Consider the following 22,475-nt stretch of genomic DNA (forward strand, 5'->3'; position numbering starts at 1 on the left):
CAGTAGAGTCCAGTTGGAAAGAGCTTGCTCGGTATCATCAAATGCCCTGGTCACGTCCACTGTCCGGTCAAATGTGATTAAGGGTATTGCCTTTAAGCACACTATCCAGGGGGAGCATAAGTTCAGCAGTTTGTGGAATGACGTGGTCATAGGAATTCACCGTGCCTAAAAGCTCCTGTAGTTTCTTAGTAGTGCGGGGTGGTGGGAAATCTACAGTACTGTATAATGGCAGCTACTTTTGATGTGAGGGGTTTTGATAGCTGAGAAAGTCAATGGTTGACAACCCAAGCAGGCATTTATCAGGGTTAATAATTAACCCATGTTGGCGTAAGCGCTTGAAAAGTGTGCGGAGATGAGATACGTGTTCGGATTTGGATGCACCGGCAGCAAGAATGTCATCCAGGTAAACAATAAGAAAATTTATGTCTTGTTAATGCAGAGTCCTCCTGGAAAGTTTGTACTGCATTTTTCAGCCCAAACCGTGTGCACACAAATTCAAAGAGGCCAAACGGGGATATCACACCCATTTTGGGAATGTCCTCCGAGCACACATGCACCTGATGATAGACTCTAACTAAATCGACTTTGGAAAAAATTAACTTTCCAGCTAAACGTGATGAAAATTTTTAGATTAGTGGGACTGGGGAATGATCGGACATGGTGGCCAAGGTAAGGCATTGCTAATTGCCACGTGGTGTCATAACCACCATTGGACTTGGGGATGACTGGGGGGGGCCAAGCCCAGGAGTTATTTGACTGGCCTACATGCCAAGTTTTTGCAGTCATATGTGGTGGTGCATGCATTTGACAGTGCCATTATGGGTAACTTACTGGACAAGTAGGGTAACGACCCAAAGTCCTTGATGGTCACTAGCCAGCAGTTCTTAAGATCGACTAACAGTCCTCAGGCATACAGGAAATCTGCACCAGACTGAGGTCTAGCCACGTTAGCCAGGACGAAGACCCATGTGTAATGTCACCCACTGAAGCAGAGCATCTGCTGTGTCCTGTAAGTCTGGATCCTGCTGCCATTGCCGGCTTCCAATGAGGTTTCGTTGCGCTTTGCTTTTTCATCAATAGGCGATGATGGCAGCACACTTAACTCAAGCACCTGTGTCACACAGGAAGCATTGCTCTGAAAAAACGTCTGTAATGAACAGTAGATGTCGCTGGCAGCAGGAACCCATGGTGTTCACAGACCTCTGATGTCCTAATGCACTGGCATCGTCAAAGCTGCAGGGGGGTCAGAACTTCCTGACTTTCGTACCAAAGCCAGCGTTGCAAAAACACAGTCCCGGCATGCTTACATTGGAGGCCTTGTTGACCGCGGTTATTGAGGCAGGAAATTGAGGAATTGTGCTGCGCTGCCTGGCTGAGTGTAGACTATTAGCCATTTTAGAAAGCTTCTTATAGCCCTTCATGGGTGCATTAGTGAGGGCTATGTGAATTTGATCAGGCATTCGCTACATGAAGGGTTCTTTAAAAATAAAACAAGGACAGTGATTTCTTGCAGAGTGAATTGGGCCTCAGCTTGTAAAAAACTGAACACAAAGCATGGTAACAGAACTTCGTGTAATTTGTCATCATGTCAGACCAGCCTCTTAAAGATACCTCCAATTCAATGTCGGTGGTTATGAATTATGTACACTTCCACCAATTACGATACCCTACAATAACAGGCAGGCTGGTGCCAGTGATGCATTGGGCAGTTTTGACTACCCAATCTAGATCCTCCCTGTCTGCTGCTGTGCAGTTTCCACACCATACAGCACATTAGGATCCTCTCTCTGTAGCTTTGTGCCACCTTCAAAGACCACTCTGGCCATGAACGGATTTTGGAATTCTGGACTTTTACAAAATCCTTCAAGTAATGAAAACAAATAGTTGCAAATTCTGTGGGAGAGAGAAAAAAGATATTGCTGGACAGCCCGTGGACTTTGAGGGAGAAGTCAATGCCAGTCGATGACTGACTGGTAGCAATAGACATACAGAGGTTGGGAATCTGAATACATGGAGAAGGGGATAGTTTAATCTACATCTAGTTTCCATTAATACAGGGTTGGAGAATAATGCAGTGTCAACACAACTAACAAACCAAAGGAGTAAAACCCCTGGTTCCTCGGTATTTTAAAATATATTTTATTTTCCCTCTTTGTACTGCACAATAGTGAGTGCAGCACCCTCATCGCAGCAGAGAGCTGGTCACGCACCTTTTTTCAGATCAGTGCTGCTTCTGCCCCTTTAAGAGAAGCGGACTGAGCAGATGCTGGAAACCCAGAGCAACGCACACAAAGTGCCGGAGGGACTCAGCAAGTCATGGAGATGAATACCTGTTAGTGCAGATCCCTCATCAGCACTGGATAGGAAGGGGGAAACGTCCACTGCTCGTCCATTTCCATAGCCGGTGCCTGGTGACGTATAAGAGATCTCGCGAGAGCAGTGGGGTGAATGCTCGCGAGAGTGGGGCGGGCTGGAAGATGGCGGCGATTGGGGAGGCGGGAACAGCGGCAGGTGGAGCGGCAGCGGAGGAGGACGTCCCGGCCGGGCCCCGGGCACCCGCCGGCTGCGGCAGGTATCACCGGAAGAAGAGGAGGCTTCGGTGTAGGGTCGAAGGGCCGTCCTGGGGCTGGCATCATGGGCTCAGAGATTTGAAATGAGGAGAGGAGGCGGAGCCTTAGCTGTTAATGGAGGAGGGCGGGAGAGAGGCGTGGGGTCAGGGGGCGGGGTTTGGGAATGAGTGGAAGCCCGGGGTCAGGAGTCCGAGATAGTTTTGGCGCCTCGTGTCACAAAGGCAGGGAAGGAAGGAGTCCGGGGTTAGGTGGTTGGGGGCAGAGGGTGGAGTAGGGTGCCCGAGGTCAGGGGATGGAGGCCACGGTGAACAGGGTCAGGCAGCGGGGTGAAGGGGGGAGCCTGGGGATCAGGGAAGGAGAACACATACCAGAAGGGAGAGCGCATGAAGGTTACAGGTTAGAGGGAGCGAGACCACATGTGTCATGGAAGGGCAAAGGCGTTGGGCTCTGAGGGAATGGGAAGTACAGGGTCATCGAGGGGAGTGTGAGAGATATCCGGGGTCAGAAGGACGTGATCATTTTATAGAGGGAATGAAGTGCGATTGACAATGGTCTGAGTAAGGAGAGCGTAGGGACCGCATGAGTTGAACGGGAGACTGGTCAAGATGGAATGGAGTGGGAGGACCAACTGGAGTAAGCAGAGTGCATAGGCCAAGGGGGGGGGGCAGGTGTCAAAGTTTTTTTTAACGTTAGTGTAAATGTGTTGGGCTGCACATTGCATTATTGGTTGAATTTTGATCTGTTTGTCTTGTTTCAGTGATTCAGCGATGGCAGATGTAACTGTTAGCATGGATACAGATATGTCTGGTTGTAAAGATATTGTAAGTATGGTAGTGTTTTTGAATGAGACTGGCTCTCCCGAGTTTGATCACTGATTGTTTGGTGTGTTGTTTGTTATCTCTACCTGTGTTTACAGTCATGATTCCCTCCTTTGATGCTCCCCCTTCACTCTCACCACCCAACCCTCTCTCTCACCTTGACCTTCAGTTGCAAATGTTAGCTCAGGAATGGCTCATTTATAATTCTAAAATCATCATCTTGAACACTTTAAAGCAAGTGCGTGAAGCAGCCAGTTGGGTCACAAATCTTAGACTGGCCTGTTGCAATGTGCTGGAAAGTAACAGCTTGGAAGGGTTCACATCTTCACCCCAGATGGGCCTTTCCTGTAAATCTGACATTTATCTGAAGGAGCGGGTAGAATGTTCACATGTAGTATGGTGAACAATTTGGAGGGAAGCTTGGAGGCTGTGATGTTCTCATTGTGTACTGTCTTTTGTTCGGACCATACAGCTGAAGGGATGGCAAGTTGCTGCAGGGAAGGATTTGCTTCGATACCTGCCATTATTGCCATGCAACGTGACCACCCACTCTCAAGCCACAAGGCTCTCTTTGCATGGTTGTGACATGATGGGTTGTTGATTTCTATATTAATTGCATTCCAATTGCTTAGTTTGTTAAGCTCATGTATGCATAGGTTGAACTGCCATGATTGCTGCTCAGTTTCCTCTTCAATAATCCAACCATGTGTTATATTTCCAGGAGGTATCTGCTGACAGCACTGAAGCCACTGATACCCAACAGGCAGGGACAATAGAGGAAGAATCTGTACGGCATCTTGGTGGAGTGGAGCTCCAGTGTGGAATCTGTGTAAAGTGGTTTTCAGCGGAAACATTTGGCCTAGACACAACGTATGTAATAAACTTTTTGTTCTCCATGGTTCACAGGTTCCTGTCTGTATATCAAGAATTCAGTTTAAAGCTTGTTGCCTTGTTGGGGCATTATTCCCTAGTCAGTTTAATCTGACTAGTCATTTTAATTTGAATCCATGACTTGAACCTACTACTTTGCAGTTGGATGGATTTGAGGACAGTTCATACAATACCTTGTTCTAAGCAGTAGAATTAAAAAGCAAGGAAGTCATGTAAAATTTATTTCAATCTTTGGTTTAGCCTAACAAAGTTTGATTTCCATTATTCTAGGGAAGATGCTTTGCATTTCAGGACTGGGATGTCGGCTCGTTCTCTGTAGAAAAGAAGTCGGAGAAATCTAACAGTGAAAGGACAGATCATTAGAAAGAGGTGACATGGGGTCACAAGGTGTCAAATATTGTGAATAGAGCTAAGGATCTGCAAGGGCAAATGGACCCTGATGGGAGTTGTATTTATAGGCATCCGTTAGTCTCATGAGACCATGGACTTGTGCCTTGGAAGGTTTCCAGGGCGCAGGCCTGGGCAAGGTTGTAAGGAAGACCAGCAGTTGCCCATGCTGCAAATCTCTCCTCTCCACGCCACCGATGTTGTCCAAGGGAAGGGCATTAGGACCCATACAGCTTGACCCATGCAGCTTGGCACCGGTGTCATCGCAGAGCAATGTGTGGTTAAGTGCCTTGCTCAAGGACACACATGCTACCTCAGCCATGGCTCGGACTTGTGACCTTCAAATCAGTAGATGAACACCTTAACCACTTGGTCGATGGGAGTTGTATATAGACCCCCAAACAGTAGTAAGGATGTAGTATACAGATTACAATTGGAGATAGAAAATGCATGGCAAAAGAGCAATGTTACAATAGTTATGGGAGGCTTCAATGTGCAGGTAGATTGGAGAATTCAGGTTGGTAATGGATTCCAGGTGGGGTAATTTCTAGAGTGCCTATGAGTTGGCTTTTTAGAGCAGCTTGTGGTTGAGCCCATTAGGAGATCAGCTATTCTGGGCTGGGTTTTGTGCAATGAACCAGAATTGATTAGAGAACTTAAGGTTAAAGAGCCCTTGGGGAAAAAATGATCATAATATGATCGAATTCACTGTGAAGTTTGAGAAGGAGAAGTGAAAGTCAGATGTATCAGTGTTACAGTAGAGTACAGGGAATTACAGAGGCATGAGGGAAGGGTTGGCCAGGATTGATTGGAAAAGAACACTGGCAGGGATGACGGCAGAGTAGCAATAGGTAGAATTTCTGGAAGCATTTTGTAAGGTACAGGGTATATACATCCCAAAGAGGAAGAAATATTCTAAAGGCAAGATGACACAACAGTGGCTAACAAGAGAAGTCAAAGCCAATATTAAAGCCAAAACGGGCATATGATAGAGCAGAAATTAGTTGGAAGTTACAGGATTGGGAAGCTTTTAAAAACCCAACAGAAGGCAACTAAAAAAAGTCATTAAGAAGGTAAAGATGGACTATGAAAATAAACTGGCCAGTATTATTAAAGAAGATACCAAAAGTTTCTTCAGATACATAAAGTGTAAAAGAGAGATGAGAGTGGATATCAAACTGCTGGAAAGCGATGCTAGAGAGGTAGTGATGGGGGACAACAAAATGGCAAATGAACTGAATAAGTATTTTGTGTTGGACTTCACTGTGAGTGACACTAGCAGTATGGTGGAAGTTCCAGGAGACTGTGTTAAGTTACCATAACTAGAAAGGAGGTTCTTGGGAAACTGAAAAGTCTGAAGGTAGATAAGTGGGGTGTACACCTGGACTAGATGGTGTACACCCCAGTGTTCTGAAAGTGGTGGCTGAAGAGATTGTGATGGCACTAGTAATGATCTTTAAAGAATCCCTGGATTCCGAAATTGTTCCAGAAGATGGGAAAATTACAAAGGTCACTCCACTCTTGGAAGGGAAAGAGGCAGAAGAAAGGAAACTATAAGCCAGTTAGTCTGACCTCAGTGGTTGGAAGGTTTTGGAGTTGATTATGAAGGATGAGGTCTGAGGGTATTTGGAGGCACGTGATAAAATAGGCTGTAGAGAGCATGGTTTCCTGAAAGGAAAATATTGCCTGGCAAATCTGTTGGAATTCCTTGAAGAAGTAACAAGGCAAATGAGAAATGGTTGATGATTTTCAGAAGGCCTTTGACAAGGTGCCACACGTGGGACTGCTTAACAAGCTACGAGTCCGTGGTATTACAGGAAAGATTCTAGCATGTATAAAGTAGTGGCTGAAACAAAGAGTAGGTATAAAGGGAGCCTTTTCTGGTTGTCTGCTGATCACTAGTGGTGTTCCATGGTGGTCTGTGTTCAGACTGATTTAGTCTGTGTTCAATGATTTAGATCGGGGTAGGCGAGCAAATATTGAGATACTATGCTTATCCTGCCCGCGAGTGATTCTTTTTCTTATTCTGAGTGTTTCATGTGACCACACTGATGGACATGCATAGCGTCTTGTTACACTGGCCCCAGATTCCGTTTTGTTCCAAACCAAACACTGGTATATACAAATGACAGGAAGGCAGACCACCTTATTAATATGTAGTAGATACTCTCCGTGCATGTACAGGTTTTCGGATGGGATTGTTCAAATTTGTAAACAGAAACAGCATCACTGTGTTTTAATAAGAAATCCACGCTAAATATCCAGATATTTGCATGTGATATGATAGTTGTTGAGTAACTCGCATTTCGAAATAAAATCAAAGAAAAAAATTCCAGTGGCAATGAATGCAAAACGCAGGAAGGTAGACGCTGAGTGCAGAAAAAGCAGTGAAAATGAAGGAAATACCCGTGCCAGCTACGAAGTCTCAAAACGTATTGCAGAAAAGATGAAGCCTTTTACAGATGGAGAGTTTGTCAAAGAATGTTTACGGGCAGTGGTGGATTTTGCTTGTCCTGAAAAGAAATCTTTATTTGCATCTATCAGCCTGTCAGCAAGAATGATCTCATGGCGAGTTGAAGAAATGTCGCAGATGTTAAAAGTTGTTTAAGGGATGCCTGCAACGAATTGCATTTTTTTTTCAATTGCGCTTGATGAGAGTACAGACTTGAAGAGAGTAGAGACACTGCTCAACTTGCAGTGTTTGTGCGAGGAGTGACCTCAACTTTTCAAATTTATTCAATTAATTCCTATGAAGAACACGGTTATTGGAGCAGACATTTTTTGAAGCTTTGTTGAAAATGATGCCAGAAATGAGACTTAATGTGTTGAAGCTAATTTGCATCACAACTGATGGGAGACCAGCAATGGTGGGACAGAAAAACTAAACTGAGTTCTTTGATTACTAATTGACATCCTTGGTTAAGCACAAATTATTTTCTAGCATGTGTTATTCATTAATTTGAGGCAAGACATAACTAGATGTATTTAAATGGATAATTCCCATATTTCAAGTTTCTTATAGCATTTATCTGGCCCACCGTCCGCTCATTAATAAGCGATCCGGCCCACAGAGGCAAAAAGGTTGCCGACCCCTGATTTAAATGTTGGGATTGATGGCTATGTGCAAAGTTTGCAGATATGAAGATAGTTGGAGAGGCAGGTAGTTTTGAGGAAGTAGGGAGGCTACAGAAGGATTTAGACAGATTAGATGAATGGGCAAAGAAATGGCAGATGGAATACAGTATAAGGAAGTGTATGGACATGCACTTTGGCGGAAGAAATGAAGGGGTTTACTGCTTTCTTAAATGGAGAGAAAATACAAAGATCAGAGACAATGAAATTTGTGAGTCCTTGTGCAGGATTCACTAAAGGTTAATTTATGAATGGGTCTGTGGTCAGGAAGGCAAATGCAATGTTAGCGTTCGTTTCAAGAGGTCTAGAATATAAAAGCAAGGATGTAATGTTGAGACTTGATAGAGCACTGGCGAGGCCTCAATTGGAGTATTGTGAGCAGTTTTGGGGCCCTTAGAAAGGATGTGCTGAAAATGGAGAGGCTCAAAGGGGGTTCACAAAAAATGATTCCAGGATTGAATGGTTTGTCATAAGAAGAGCATTTGATGGCTCTAGGCCTGTATTCACTAGAATTTGGAAAAATGAGCGATGACCTCATTGAAACCTATCGAATGGTGAAAGACCTTGATAGAGTGGATGTGGAGAGGATGTTTCCTCCGGTGGGAATGTCTAAGACCAGAGGACATAGCCTCAGAATAGAGGGGTGTCCTTTTAGGATGGCAATAAGGAACTTCTTTAGCCAGAGAGTGGTGAATCCTTTGCCACAGGCAGCTGTGGAGCCCAAGTTTTTATGTATCTAAGGGAGAGTTGAATAGATTCTTGATTGATCAGGACATGAAGGGATACAGGGAGAAGACAGGAGTTTGGGGCTGAGAGGAAAATTGGATCAACCATGATGAAATGATGGAGTAGACACAATGGCCCAAATGGCGTAATTCTGCTCCTATATCTTATAACCTTAAATTCAAGCAGTGCTATGAGTCAGAAGTAGACCCTGGTAAATTCAAAAGGGGATTTATAAAAAAAATAATTTTCCAGGGCATGTTAGAATGTGGAATGCAGTGAATTACACTGAAACATTGAAGGAGTAGCTAGATAAGTAATAGTTATAAAGGGATGGAAAGATTATGGTGTTTGGTGAAGTGGGTTCAGGAAAGGCTCTTGTGAAGGCATTGACCATGGGCTGACTGCCCTTTTGCTCAACTGGGGACAATATAACTGCTGAGTTGCACAAAGAAGAGTGTGCGTTGTTGTTTTAATGGGGATCTATTCTCACCCTCCACCCCAGGTTGGGTTTTCTCCCTCTTCTGTTGCAGAAGTGTTGTCAGTTCTTTGATGCATCTCCCTGAGCTGGTTGTGTTGAACTGGAAAGTGGCTCAGTAGATGAAAACACCACTGAGCCGGGTGCTGCATTTTTCTAGGGTTAAAATCAACTGGTGATGTAACTGGCATTCTTTCCCATCTGCCCCATCCCCCTCATATCATCAGAGGAGTTTGAGGCTGTCCTTGGATTTACAGTATCTGGTCTACACAAGTAAGGTGGAATCATAGGCATGATATGTACTGTAGTTTTTAGAAGTTTTGTATTTCTACTTCATTGGTTGTTCCAAAGCTCTTCACCACCAGAGGTCATGCAAGGGACCAGGTACAGTGAGGCTTCGTTGTTTTTGTGTTTGGCACCAGCATTTACTGTTCTCTCCCAGTTACATTTGTCCTTTCTGAACTGGGTAACAATGGAAACAATGTTGTACATTGTCAGGTGAGGGAAAGACAAAACAGGTTTTCTGTGGTGAAAAGCAAACCCAGTGGTACTTTCAGAGTGTCAGAATTTCTTTTCACATTTAAAAAATGTAAATAAGAATTTACAATGAGGGATTTGAATCAGTCATATAACTACTCCACCTTTGTGTCTTATTTATGCTGATTGAAATAAGCTTGCCTTGAAATCCTTGATATAGATGGATTTATGAGTTGTAACTAATTTTGATTAAAAACGGATTATGGCTGGAGTTGCTCGGCAGGTCACAGCCTCTGGAGAGAGAAACAAAATTAATGTTTCAGGTTCATTATTTTATCAATCTGAAATGTTAACCATGTTAACACTCTGCTTGACTCGTTGAGCATTTCCTGCACTTTTTTTTGTCTCCTATTTCCTGCATCTGTAGTTCTTTTATCTTTTATTTCTGACCTTTTGTTTTACAGCTCTTGCCTTCCGTTCATGACCAACTATATTTTTCATTGCAACCAGTGTCACCACAGTGGGAATACATACTTTCTCCGAAAACAAGCAAGTAAGGTTGCAAATTAAGCAAAACATTTTGTTTGATTGTTGGTTTACTGCCCTGTTGTTAAAGCATTGTGATTAGAGGTGTTGGGTGTTGACTATGCTGTGAAAGTTAGTAGCAATGATTGATTTTGTTTGATGTGAAAGGTCCTAGGATTGGATTTAGGGAAAAATTGCATCACAATAAGGTGCTATGTGGGACAGAAGGAGGTTAATATCCATCATGTGTCTTTGCCAACGTGTAGTCAGTTCACGGATGGATGATTGGTACCTGTCTTCCATCTAGCCTCCTTGGTTCCATTCCCCTTAATGGCTTTGTCTGACAGAACTTCCAGTTGATCACCATGCTCAACAGCTTTGTTGGAAAGAACTCCCGAGAGAGCAGCCATTCGGCCTTGAGTGTTTGTAGATTCCCACTAAAACCAAAAGACATTAGACCATTTGACCCATCAAGTCTGTTCCACCTTTCCATCGTGGCTGATGTATGATTCCTCTCAACCCCATTCTCCTCCCTTCTGTCTGCAAACTGACATCCTTACTAATCAAAAATCTATCAACCTCCATTTTAAGTGTACCCAATGACTTGGCTTCCACAGCCATCTGTGGCAATGAATTCCATAGATTCTCCACCCTCTTGCTAAAGAACTTCCTCCTCATCTCTTCTAAAGCATCCCTGTATTCTGAGGCTGTGTCCTTTGGCCCTAGATTCCACCCCCCCACCCCCCCACTGTAGGAAGCATCCTCTTCACTAACTTTTTCTATGTGGAATAGCTGACATTTTGATTAATCTGGCCTGTCTTAAAAATTATTCAATTGAACTCTTCTCATTGAAGTTAAACACCAGTTAGATCATTTCTTAAACTTATATGTTGAGGAGAAATCAAATCCAGAATCTACAAATTGCCCTTATAATTGAAGCCTTTATGCTTTCCTGCTTTCACTTTTTTTCATTTCAGTCCAAATATCTTTGAAGGACACAGCAGCACAGGTGGAGAAGGTGATAAAGACAGAAGGAGCTACACTTGCGTTCATTAGCTGGGCAATGCTTTATAAAGCAATGCTTATGCCACAGCTGGAATATGCATGCTGATCTGTTCACCACATTTTAGAAAGGACTTGATTGCATTGGAGATGGTGTAGGGCAGATTCACCAGGATGTTGCCTGCTTAGAATATTTTGGCGGTGAGGAGAGATTGGATAGATGGTATCTGTTTTACTTGAAGCAGAAGAAACTGGAGGGAGCTGTTGAAGTTAAAGATTCTCACTAAGACCATAAGGCATAGGAGCTGAATTAAGCCATTTGGCCCATCAAATCTATTCCACCATTAATCACGGCTGATTTATTATTCCTCTCAACTCTATTCTCCCGCCTTCTGCCTGTGACATGCATAAGGCAGGTAGTAAAAAAAAAACTTTGCACAAGACAGTGTGTCTAGGACCAGATGGCTATGGACATGTCCTACTGAGTGTGTTCTAGAGTCATACAACATGGTAATGCCTTTTCGTAAAATCACATCTTAGCCCATAGAATTCTATGCCTAGGTAATTCAAGTACTCATCCAGTCACTTTGTAACTGCTGCTAGTGACTGATTCCGTCATTTTCAAGAAGTTTATTCCAGATGCTTAACACTGGTTGGGAAAAGAACCCCCTCAGAACCCTTGTAAGTTTCTATAACCTTTATCCTAAAGCTATGTCTTCAATTTAATCTACTGTGGGGAAGATATTCCTGCAGTCTACCTTATCTATATCCTTCAACTTTACGTAGCTCAGTTATGCCTTATAGAGGTGATAATCAATTGGGTATGATCAAATGGCGGAGCAAACTGGATGGGCAAAGTGGTCTACTTCTGCTCCTATGTCTTATGGTCTTTTAACCTTCTCCACTCCAAGGATGACACTTCATCTGAATGAAGTAGCTGAAATACTACATCACACTTGTATCTGGATGAAGCTATATCTTAGGCATTTCACCATCACATCAATATCGTTCTGTAGCCTAAAAATAAGCTGAACACACCCAAAAACTTGCATCAATCTCCATGGCATTTGTTAATTTGATGAGCTTGCTTCCTATTTCCACATCCAGATGATTCATATGTATTACAAGAACATAGATCAGTACCCGCAGAACAGGCCCTTTGGCCCATGATATCTCTGCTATCCCTTTATATTAATGAGTCTGTCCAAGTGCTTCTTAAACTCTATCCTTTCTACTTTCACCACCATCCCAGGCAGCACATTCTAGGCACGTATCATTATGTGCTTTTAAAAAAACCTTGCCCTGCACAACTCCCTTAACTTTCCTCCTCTTACCTTAAAGCTATGCCCTGCAGTAATCAATATTTGTTACCTTTGGAAAGAAATATTGATTATGCTTTTTATAATGTTATAAACTTCTATCAAGTCTCCCCTGAAGCTTCAATGCTTCAGAAAAGACAATTCATGTCTCACCATCCTCTCCTTAAAGCACATGTTCTGATCCAGTTAGCATCCTGGTGAGCCTCCTCTGCATTCTCTCCAAACCCTCCACATCCATTCTCTAATGAAGAAACTAGAATGGAACTCAGTACTCCAAATGTGATCAAAGGAATCCTTTTATACAATTGCAGAATTTCCTGATAGCTGAAGGCAAGCACGTCGTCAGCGTTCTTTAGTAATTGAATTGCCAGTAAACCGAATGTCCTCAGCAATGACAATAAAGCTCTTAACTAAATTACCAGCCTTTTGATTTGTGTTGCTACTTTCTGTGATCAAAGGACTTGGACCTCAAGATTCCTCTGTATATCAGTGCTCTTAAGAGTCCTGCCATTTACTCTATAAATTCTTTTTAAAATTTAATCTCACAAAGTGCAACGTTTCAAACTTGATTAAACTCCATCTGCCATTTCTCTGCCGATACAATATCTGCAACTGATCTACATCCTGCTGAATCGTGTGAAAACCTTCTTCACTATCCATAACTCCACCAACTTTTTTATCATCTGCAAACTTACTAATTAGCTACCTGTATTTTTAATCCAGCTCAGTTACATATATATAGCAACAAGAGGTACCAGCACTGATCTCTGCATAACACCATTGGCTACGGACCTCCAGTCGGAATAACACCCCTCCAGCACTATTCTCTGTCTTTTATGACCAAGCCAATTTTGAATTCGGTCCACCAAGTCATTGTGGATCTCTTGCATTTTCATCTGGATCAGCCTACCACAAGGGATCTTATCAAATGCTTTGCTAGAATCTATGCCGATAGCATCCAGTGCCCTCCCCTCGTCAATCAGCAAAGATCCCAGCACTGATTCTGTAGATTAGTATAAGTAGATATTTGATAATTCCACCTAGGCCCCCACCTCTGTATCAATGCTCTATGACTCCAATTCTATTTTCGCTCTAAACGTGGGCTAACTCCTTACCTCGCTAAGGTTAAATTGTTCATTTGTCCAAACAACACACTGTTTTTTCTTAAAGGTCTGAGTTACGAACTCTCCAAAGGGGAAGATGCTGAGGAGGATCAGTGTATTGAAGTGCTGTCACTGGGCATGTCTCTGTAGTGTTTTGCACATAATACCTATTAATAAAGTTTTAATCATCCGGAATCTATAATGAGTTACCAAGGCTCAGGGAACGCTACACTGTTAGCCTTGTTGTCTTACAGCTGAGAGGTCGAACTGAAGTCCCATCTGTCATGTCATGTGCACGTATAAGTTCCCTTGATACCGTTTATAAGAGCTGGAAAATTCTCAGGTGTTTTCAAAAATATTTATTCCTCATCCTTGCAATGCAACAAAACCCAAAAACAGTAGTGCGACAGAGTTGGCATTTCAGAGGTGTATGAAAGACTGCAGAGTGGTTCGGGATAGGTTGTGAATGGAACAGGACAAATGTAAGTTTTTCTTTCCTCCTCATAGACTTGAAGGAAATGTGTCTCACGGGTCTTGCTAATTTGACCTGGCGTTCCCGAACTCAGGATGAACATCCCAAGACCATGTTTTCAAAGGATAAGGTATGCAGTTAGTGCTTGAGTCTAGATTGTTCCTTTATAGCATCTTTCCGTAGATGCTGCCTGATCTGAGTGTTTCTACCATTTTATTTTAGTTTTTAACTAATTCTTAACCGAAGTGTTGTGCCGAGGAAAGCAAAGCATGTCATGGTTCCTTTTATTAAACCAGAGAGACAGCTTCCTCATTTTTGAGCTGTTTACATTTATTAACATCTTAAAAGAACCAGGGAAACCAGAAGTTCTGCTGTTGCATTTCTGAGGGAGAAATTTTTGAGAAGGTTGGCTAATTTGGGATTAAGCTGAAGGCTTTGCCATGTTTATGTGGCTCACAGTCTGAAGTGTAGCTCAAGAATGCAGAAATTAGACTCCTGAAAGTGTTGATTTTGAAAAGAATAAAATGCAAAGAATTCCCTTCTGGCCTTGCAGTTGCGTGGATTCTTTCCACGTAGAGTTGGTTGACTAGTTAGAGGGTGGGGTTGTGTTTGGATTTTCACCTGGGTTGTTTGGACAGGAGTCTTCAACAATAAGAGTTACTTCACTATTTTGGATAAGGATATATTTTCTCTTATTTTTCATTGCTCTGTTTCTTGTTCTGATGAAATTGCTGAAATGGTTTCCTGTTGCAATTCACCCTAGCAATGTTTTCCATCTGATTGCATGGAGCAGTCCATCGGCGCAGTCTGCATTTCTGTGTGTCACTGCACTTCTGGTGAAGCAGTCTGGAGGAGGATTTGGAGCTAACCTCCGAGATCAAATGTTGCTGACTGTCAGTTACGGACCTTGCCATTGTGACACGTCAGCTCTTGAGCAAGCTCCACCTGCACCTTAAACCACAAGGGACCTGACCTGAGACAGGCAGATTTCCCTGCAGATCGGCAGGCAAAGGGAATTGAATTATAAACCTGCTTACGTATTTGGAGATTTTGAAATGTAACGTCTAATATTTTCTTTTCTTAAGTGCAGTTTCAGTTTGAGCCTATTTTCTTTCATTCTCCTCTGCTTACCTGTAGGATATCATACCTTTTATTGACAAGTACTGGGAATGTTTGACTACCCGACAAAGGCCTAGCAAAATCACTTGGCCAAATAACATCGTGAAGACAATGGTGAGTGAGTTCCCGTAAGAACTGAATGAACATGTTTGCTGTGAAATTTTTTTAAACAAATGAAGAAGTGGTGATAATAGTTATTGATAAACCTCTTCCTGTGCATTTATAAATCATCTCTCCATTCATAAGAGTTCCATAGCATAGAAACGGGTACTTTGGCCCAGTTCAACCATGCTGACTGAAGTACTTTTCTGAGCTAGTCTCATTTGCCTCATGTCCCTTTGAATCTTTCATGTCCAAGAACTGTCCAAATATCTTTTACATGTTGTAATTGTACCTTTCCTGTACCACTTCTGGTAGCATGTTCCATAGACCCACCACCCTTTGTATGGAAAAACACGCACCACCCGGGTCTCCTTTAAATCTTATCACTCTCCCCTTAAGCCTCAAGGTTTCAGATGCATCTGCTCTGGGGCAGAGAGACTGTGACCATCCTCCTTATCTAAGCCTGTCATGATTTAATTAATCATGCCTCCTCCACTTCAGGGAAAACAATCCCAGTCTATCCAGTTTCTCCTTGTAACTCAAGCCCACCAATTCCAGCAACATCATTGTGAATCTCTTCTGCACCATGGTATCTTAATGAAGATGTTTATTTCAGATTTTGAACAACTAACGTGTCTAGGGTGGCATTGACAGTGGCTGAAGAGCTTGCACTAGCAGTCATAAAATTGAGTGCAACATCCCACAGCAATTCACTGGAACGTTATCATGTAAAATTTGATAATGAGTTCACAAAAGCTCTAAGGAAGGCAAGGTTAAGGAACCTTAAAGTTGGAGTGATTTAAAGATCTCTAGAGTTAAAGGAATGCCTGCAACTTATAGAATTGTATTTTAAGGATTTCTTAAACTCTGTGAGCTAAGGTGATATCCAATAGTGAACTTTTGTTTGTGCTCTTGAGCTTGGCATTATGGACAGTACATTTGCCAGAAGCAGATTTTGGTTTAAGGAAAAAATCAGCTAAAACTAAAACTTTAATCTGTTTCATGATCATTGTCTATTATGAAACAGATGGCTAACTTATTGAGTCTAGTCTTCAGATCAGAATCCCTGTTCATTGTACGAGCTTGATGCAAGCAACGTTTTAGCATAAGTAAGAAGACGTGTACCATTCTATCACTCCTGCAGAAGCAAGGGAGGCACCTTGTACCATGTTCACTGTTTCATTCCGACATGATACTCCCGTAACCATAATAACACTGACAGTTTTGATTTATACAGCACATAAATTTTCAATCTGTTTCTGGCCAGCATTTATGGCTGATATTTAAATGTCTTTGAGAAGAGAAATAACCTTGAAGCGATAACTACGGTTCTTTTCCAATGAAGACACTCCCACAGTTATGGGATTTAGATGCAGCAATAATACATATTAGGCTGCAGGTGGTGATATTCCTCTGTTCCTTTGTTGGCAGCTGAGGTCACAGGTTTTGGTGCAGTTGTCCCTGTGAGTTACTACAGTGCAATGTGTGAAACTTTCCAATATCTCTTACAGAAGCATGTTAAATCATGGCACGCCAAAAAATAGCACCAAACCAAGATAGGTGAGATCAGAAATCTGTTTAGAGCGCTTTTATGAAGTTTCTTGAGGAGAGAGAGGCAAATTAGTTTAGAGGAGTGATAGTGGTTGAAAGACTTGGCAGCTAATGGTGTGGATGAACGTATTGTAGTGTGTTTCTGAGTCCTTGTTCTCATGATGCCAGTATTGGGATACAAGATTTCATCTGCAGTGTGAACTGATACAACTTTACGACTAGGTTGTTTCCTCATCACACGTCATTGGAAGTGGAACTAAAATTGCAGTGGCAAACCTAGCCGTGGGTAAAGCCAGATGTTCAGATGTACTTTGTGGCGCCTTTAACCAGTTTTGGATGTTTGCACTTTCAGACCAAAGAGCGGGATGTGTTTCTAGTGAAGGAGAACCCAGATCCTGGCAGCAAAGATCCACAGGATGATTACCCCAAATTTGGTTTACTAGACCAGGTAAGAACCATGGCTATGTAAGGTGCACTGCCACAGTGATAGGGTGAGAATGCCATTCATGTTTATCATTATCCAAATACAATCTACACTTGCAACAAATTCTCTTCATTCATGTATCGGCCTGCTGCCGTTAGAAACCTCACTTGTGAAGCTTGTCTCCAAATCTGCCTGTCCAAATGTGTTTTGATCTAGTTTTACAATGTCTCTTCTCTGTGAATTTAATCTCATTCACTGCTGTGCTTCTCGTACTGAGATATTGAGCTCTAATAATTTGTGAACTCATGTCGGTTCCAATCCGCCAATCCTTGTCTTAAAGCCTTCATGCTTGTATTCAAATCCTTCACCCCTTGTCCTTTACAACATTGATGACCCTTTGTATTAAAGCTCTCTTATAAAAATTGTATTCTGTCAGCTATGATCCCTTGTATCCCCATGACCATTCCATTCAACATTTTTGTGACTTCATCCATGGTTCAGATTGCTGGAAAAACCCAGTGGGTCAAACAGTGTCGACCCTGCATTAGGACTGCACATCTTCAATTGACTGATTTAAGCAGTTTGTTTTTTTCTGCTTCAGCTTCCAGCATCTGCAATATCTTATGGCTCTTTTCAACCATGGAATTCTGAATTTCCCCACATCTATACATCTCCATCTCCCCTTTAAGGGCTCTCATTGATACATTGGTCTGAGATTTTAGTTGGCACACACAAAGAACAATATTTATCTGACTACATGTTTGTGAAGCAGTTTGGGGCTTTGCTTCTATAAGTACAAATTTTATTATTCTTAAGGTTCTATTTGTGTAGTCTCATGATCCAAGCTCATTTGTAATTGGGGTTGTTTTCATTACTGAAAAGTCAAATGAAATTATCACGTTCTTTCAGTTAGTCCTGATGAAGGGTCTCAGCCCGAAATGTCGACTGTACCTCTTCCTATAGATGCTGCCTGGCCTGCTGCGTTCACCAGCAACTTTTATGTGTGTTGCTCGAATTTCCTCGTATTTGTGTTGTCATGTGCTTCATGGTTTAAAAATTAACTGATGTCGACTGAGTGCACTTTATCAAGGCCTCTTGGGCCATCCAACTCTTTGAATGCTCAAGTTGTTACATGTGCTTATAAATTGAATTTGGCTTGACACCTGTAACTCTTTTACAGGATCTTTCTAACATTGGCCCAGCATATGACACACAGAAACAAGGGGGATCCTTAACTCCAGGAAGCACCCTCAATGGTATGTGGATTACTTCAGAGTTGAACTCATCTCCTTTAGAGATTTTGCCAGTTTATGACATGAATGTATTTTCTGGCTTAGTTCTGTCTTGGGGAGATTTTTCTTAGTTTAGTGCCTGAACCATTCAACTGAGATATGTGGGATTATTAATTTAATGGACAGCCCTTCTCTAAAATGCAGTGTCTGTTTTGTGTGATATACAGTACCAAAGTATTTGCATCGAGGGAGATCTAGAAGACAGCTTGCAGGGATTGTGGAGCTGCAGGGCAAAGCTCTTTGCAATTCCCCTCCAATTTCTTGGTTTTCCAGTCAGACCATCACCTTTCAGTGCCAAAGTGTTGGAAGTAGTACAAACTTCTCCGCTATATTTCTCCCATTACATGAAACCCACAGAGCTGAGTATACCACATTCTGACTGGTTCCTATTCCTCATGCAAGAATACGTTATTTCCTCGTTACCTTTTTTTTGGAAAAGATTAATGTTGAATGTTAAAGAAAGCGATGAATTGAAAGCAAACGCTGGTCCAGAAAATTAGCCTTCTACCATCTTGGATTTGCGTGCTGCAGGATTATTGAAGTTGCTGCAGATGAATTGATACTTGTGCATGTTTTTAGATTAGGAATTTTATCAATAAAAGTTGTTTCATCAATAAAAGGAACAACAAAATGTTAGCTGAAAGTAACTGCGTGGTCTATGCAAAAGTTCTGAGTGCAGCCTTCATTATTTTAACTTCTTATTATTTTGTGCTTTGTTATAAAACAAAGCATAAAATTGGTCTGTATCATCTTGCCTGCAACAGACACAGATATGATGTGAAGAAAACTCCATGGTTAGAAGAAATCATGGGAGCAAGGTCAACTGTCCCAACCAAAATATTTTACAGAAGTCCTTTTGCTATGTTCAGAATTTAAAGTAGGTCTGAAGTATTGTATGATCTTTTATATACTATTGGGGGCTTTTTTGTCATATTTATTTTGACTTAACATTCCTTAGTTAACTACAAAAAAATTATATCCTAGGTACAACCAACATTTTGCAGTTATTCAAGCTTCCCATTCATTTATTGCAAGACCATTTGGCTAGTAAACTCTCAAGAGTCACACGTTGCATTTAGCTGTGTGCAAGACTTTGGTGGTGGAAATGGGATACTTGCCTATTGAGAGATGGGCTTTCCTTGGAAATTCCAGAGGGAAACTCAGCTGTATACTTGGGTGTCTTGCTATCTTCGAGGCAGCAGGAAATCTCGGGGAAGATGAGTTGTACTAACCACTTTAACCAAGACCTGAGTATGAAACATTACTTTCAAATTATATCAAAAAGATAAATGCATAAGAATCCATAGTTGATGCTTCTATTGACTTCAGACTTCAAATGCATGCTCTAACTTCTCTTCCAGGTGGACCTTCATTTGGAGGTGAAAGTTTGTGTCTTAAGAAGTTCTGAAACTTAAGTATTTTGTACCTGGCTTAAAATGCTTGTTTAGCGATTTGCAGTGCCTTTTTTAAAAAAAAATACTTTTCCTTTTTCCTCTGATCTGAGCTGGGCAAAATACAGCACTAATGCAGCAGGAAGCAAATATGTTTTCTAATACAGTGAATGTAAACTGAAATGTTGGCAAGCAAGCCATAATTGGAACAGTAATAATGAAATATTGAAATGCAGATGAAGGTGATGGCCATGTTTTAGCAGTGATGCATTTCTTGCACAGTTCAAATCAAATGATCCATTTAAACTGAAATTTTGAGTGGGTGGTGGTGGTGGAGATGTTCTGTTTTTGCCATGGTGAGCATTCTAAAAGTTGTAGAATGTTATATGTTGCATTAGTAGTTGACCTCCGGGGAAGGGAGGTTAGGTCAGCCGATGATGTTGGTCCCTGTAAAATTATGATTCAATGTAGCTCCAGGTGAGTTACCGTAGTTCATACCCAGCCAGGGAACGGGGTCACATTTAAATGCACTGGATTTCTGTGTGCAGTATCCTTTCTCCCCCACCCGTGCCCCTCCACATAGTGCTTTCTCATTGTTCTTTTGATCATTATCTCCTCCTGGCAACTCTTGCTGCTTTTTTTTCCCTATTTGCCTTTTGATTGGGTAAATGGGCAGTCAAAGTCTTGTTGATTTTGCTGTTTTGGGGCAAGTTTGCACTAAGAGGCAATGTGAGTTCTGTGACAGTGCTTCAGTCTCCATGAATGGAGGGTTTAGGAAAAGCTAATCAATTTTTTAAAAAATCCCTGACTGATTATTGCTTAAGAGCAAAATCTAGTTCGACATTAACATTGTGTCAGATAGTCATCACTGTTGATCACCAGGATATTCGGTAAGGCATGGCTAAAGAGCTGGCACTGGAGCATGACCAATGTTTGGAGTCTATTCCCTGGCACAAGTGGGCAACATCAGGAGAGCAGACATCAGTAATAAAGTCATTGTTGAGTTTCCCAACCCCAGTGTAATAGCCTTATTGAGCTCTTGCAGAGCCTTTATTGAAGTGTTGGTCTCCATTTCTTGCATTAAGCTTCCTCTTATGCTTCTGGACACTGGCAGCATTCTGCTGACTAAACCCAACAGACTGACACGCGAGAATCGTGGCTTCACAATTTGTGTTTGCAGGGCAACTGAGCAGTGCGGTGGGTAGTGACGCAACTGGGGGTCGCACCCGTGACTCCTCTCAAGGTGAGTTGCGACTTCTGCTGGAACTGCCAAAGTCAGAGCGTGGTCGGTTGGGGAGAAGATCCCAGTAACAATGCAGCTGTGAGCTCCGTTCTTGTCACTTGCCAGCTTAACTGAGATTAGAAAGTCTTCTGTATGACATCTTCAATAAAGATTCAGTCAAGATGTGCAGCTGATGGCTTTGGGTTACATTGCAGTTGAAATACAAGTTTAAACAACCTTAAAGTTGGAAATATTTTGGCCTGCTATCTCCAACTGTTGGTGAATGCATTTTAGAATCGGAAGTGACAAACTGATGGGGGTAGATAGTTTTCTGCAGCTGCAGGAGCAGTGGAGAGAGCTTTAAACTTGGGCTATGTTCAACTTGATTTTTATTCGCTACAAGATCAGCTCAGAAGTTGAATAACGAATGGTGTGTTTTGTAACTTGGACAGCTGTTTGAAATTGTCCTCATTAAATGAATGTCTGGTTACTTTCCCACATATGGACAGAATGTTGAATATCTTGATCTAACCCAAAGCACCAACAAAAATTCCTTAATGTATACATGTATGTGAGGTACCTCTAGGGTTAATTTGGGAATATTTTTGTTAATGTATGAATTATCATTTGTTTAATATATACATTGGGCAATATATGATTAAATTACACTTTCTAAGTGCATGAAATGGTGGAGCAAACGGTAAACAGCATTGCCTCTCAGTATGTGACAAAAGGTGAAATGCTTAATTGACATGTTGGTCTGAGAGTTTTCAAATCTGGAGACGTGGTTAGAATCAGCTTATTGATGATGTTTCTTTTTCCTAATCAGTAAATTATGATGTCTGCTAATTGAATTGGATAAATGTAGTTTATAGAGTTTATTGATGGTTCATAAGGATATTAGTCCTTAAGTAGAAAATAAATCAATCTCAGGGTTGTACGTGGTGACATATATGTACCTTGATAATAAATTTACTTTGAACTTTGAACTCTTGGGGGGGGGACCTCCAATTGGAGAAAGGGATTGCTTTGAAGAATTTGACTCAACAGGTCATAATTTATGGTGAAAAGACAGAATCTCAGGCTCTAAATGGGGTTTAAAATAGTTGTTCTCCAAAGCATTTCACTCTGATGGTGATAATTGCTAAACCTGGAAAGGAACTTGGAATGAATGATAACTATTGTTGTAGTGTGTTAGCTTCTTGTCCTCATACTGATGAACTAAGTACGACTTGAAGTTGGTAACATTTTTTTGTATTAATTTTCTCTTGCTTCAGCACCAATTTCCCTAGCATTTACACATATCTTAATTCCAGGTCTGAGTTATTTCTTCCTCTTTTTTAAAAAATTGCCTTTTTTTTAAATCAATAGTTCTCCCATCACAATTTTCTTCCAGCATCCCTCCTGTTGTGAATGGAACAAGTCAGGAACCTAACCTAATCCCAAACATTAATGTGCCTTGTAGAGGATGTGAAAA

At 41.7% G+C, this 22,475-nt stretch overlaps 1 protein-coding gene across 5 annotated transcripts in view; it reads left to right on the forward strand.

Annotated features, from left to right (window-relative positions):
- The first annotated feature begins 2,469 nt into the window (after positions 1–2,469).
- Positions 2,470–22,475, forward strand: part of ash2l (ash2 like, histone lysine methyltransferase complex subunit) — a 37,259-nt gene continuing 17,253 nt past the window's right edge. The window contains exons 1-10 of one of the 5 annotated variants that reach the window (XM_072266511.1): positions 2,470–2,572; positions 3,328–3,391; positions 4,110–4,258; positions 9,941–10,029; positions 13,933–14,027; positions 15,035–15,130; positions 17,022–17,117; positions 18,274–18,349; positions 19,747–19,764; positions 20,957–21,019. In XM_072266511.1, the coding sequence (XP_072122612.1) occupies positions 2,478–2,572; positions 3,328–3,391; positions 4,110–4,258; positions 9,941–10,029; positions 13,933–14,027; positions 15,035–15,130; positions 17,022–17,117; positions 18,274–18,349; positions 19,747–19,764; positions 20,957–21,019 (841 nt within the window). In that variant the 5' untranslated portion in view covers positions 2,470–2,477. Of the gene's footprint in view, positions 2,573–2,757; positions 2,792–2,927; positions 3,204–3,327; positions 3,392–4,109; positions 4,259–9,940; positions 10,030–13,932; positions 14,028–15,034; positions 15,131–17,021; positions 17,118–18,273; positions 18,350–19,746; positions 19,765–20,956; positions 21,020–22,475 lie in introns of those variants that run through there. The other 4 variants (XM_072266515.1, XM_072266513.1, XM_072266512.1 and 1 more) reach the window with 4 other exon arrangements.

This window comes from Mobula birostris, chromosome 8, assembly GCF_030028105.1.
Source record: "Mobula birostris isolate sMobBir1 chromosome 8, sMobBir1.hap1, whole genome shotgun sequence".
In the NCBI taxonomy this organism is placed as follows: domain Eukaryota; kingdom Metazoa; phylum Chordata; class Chondrichthyes; order Myliobatiformes; family Myliobatidae; genus Mobula; species Mobula birostris.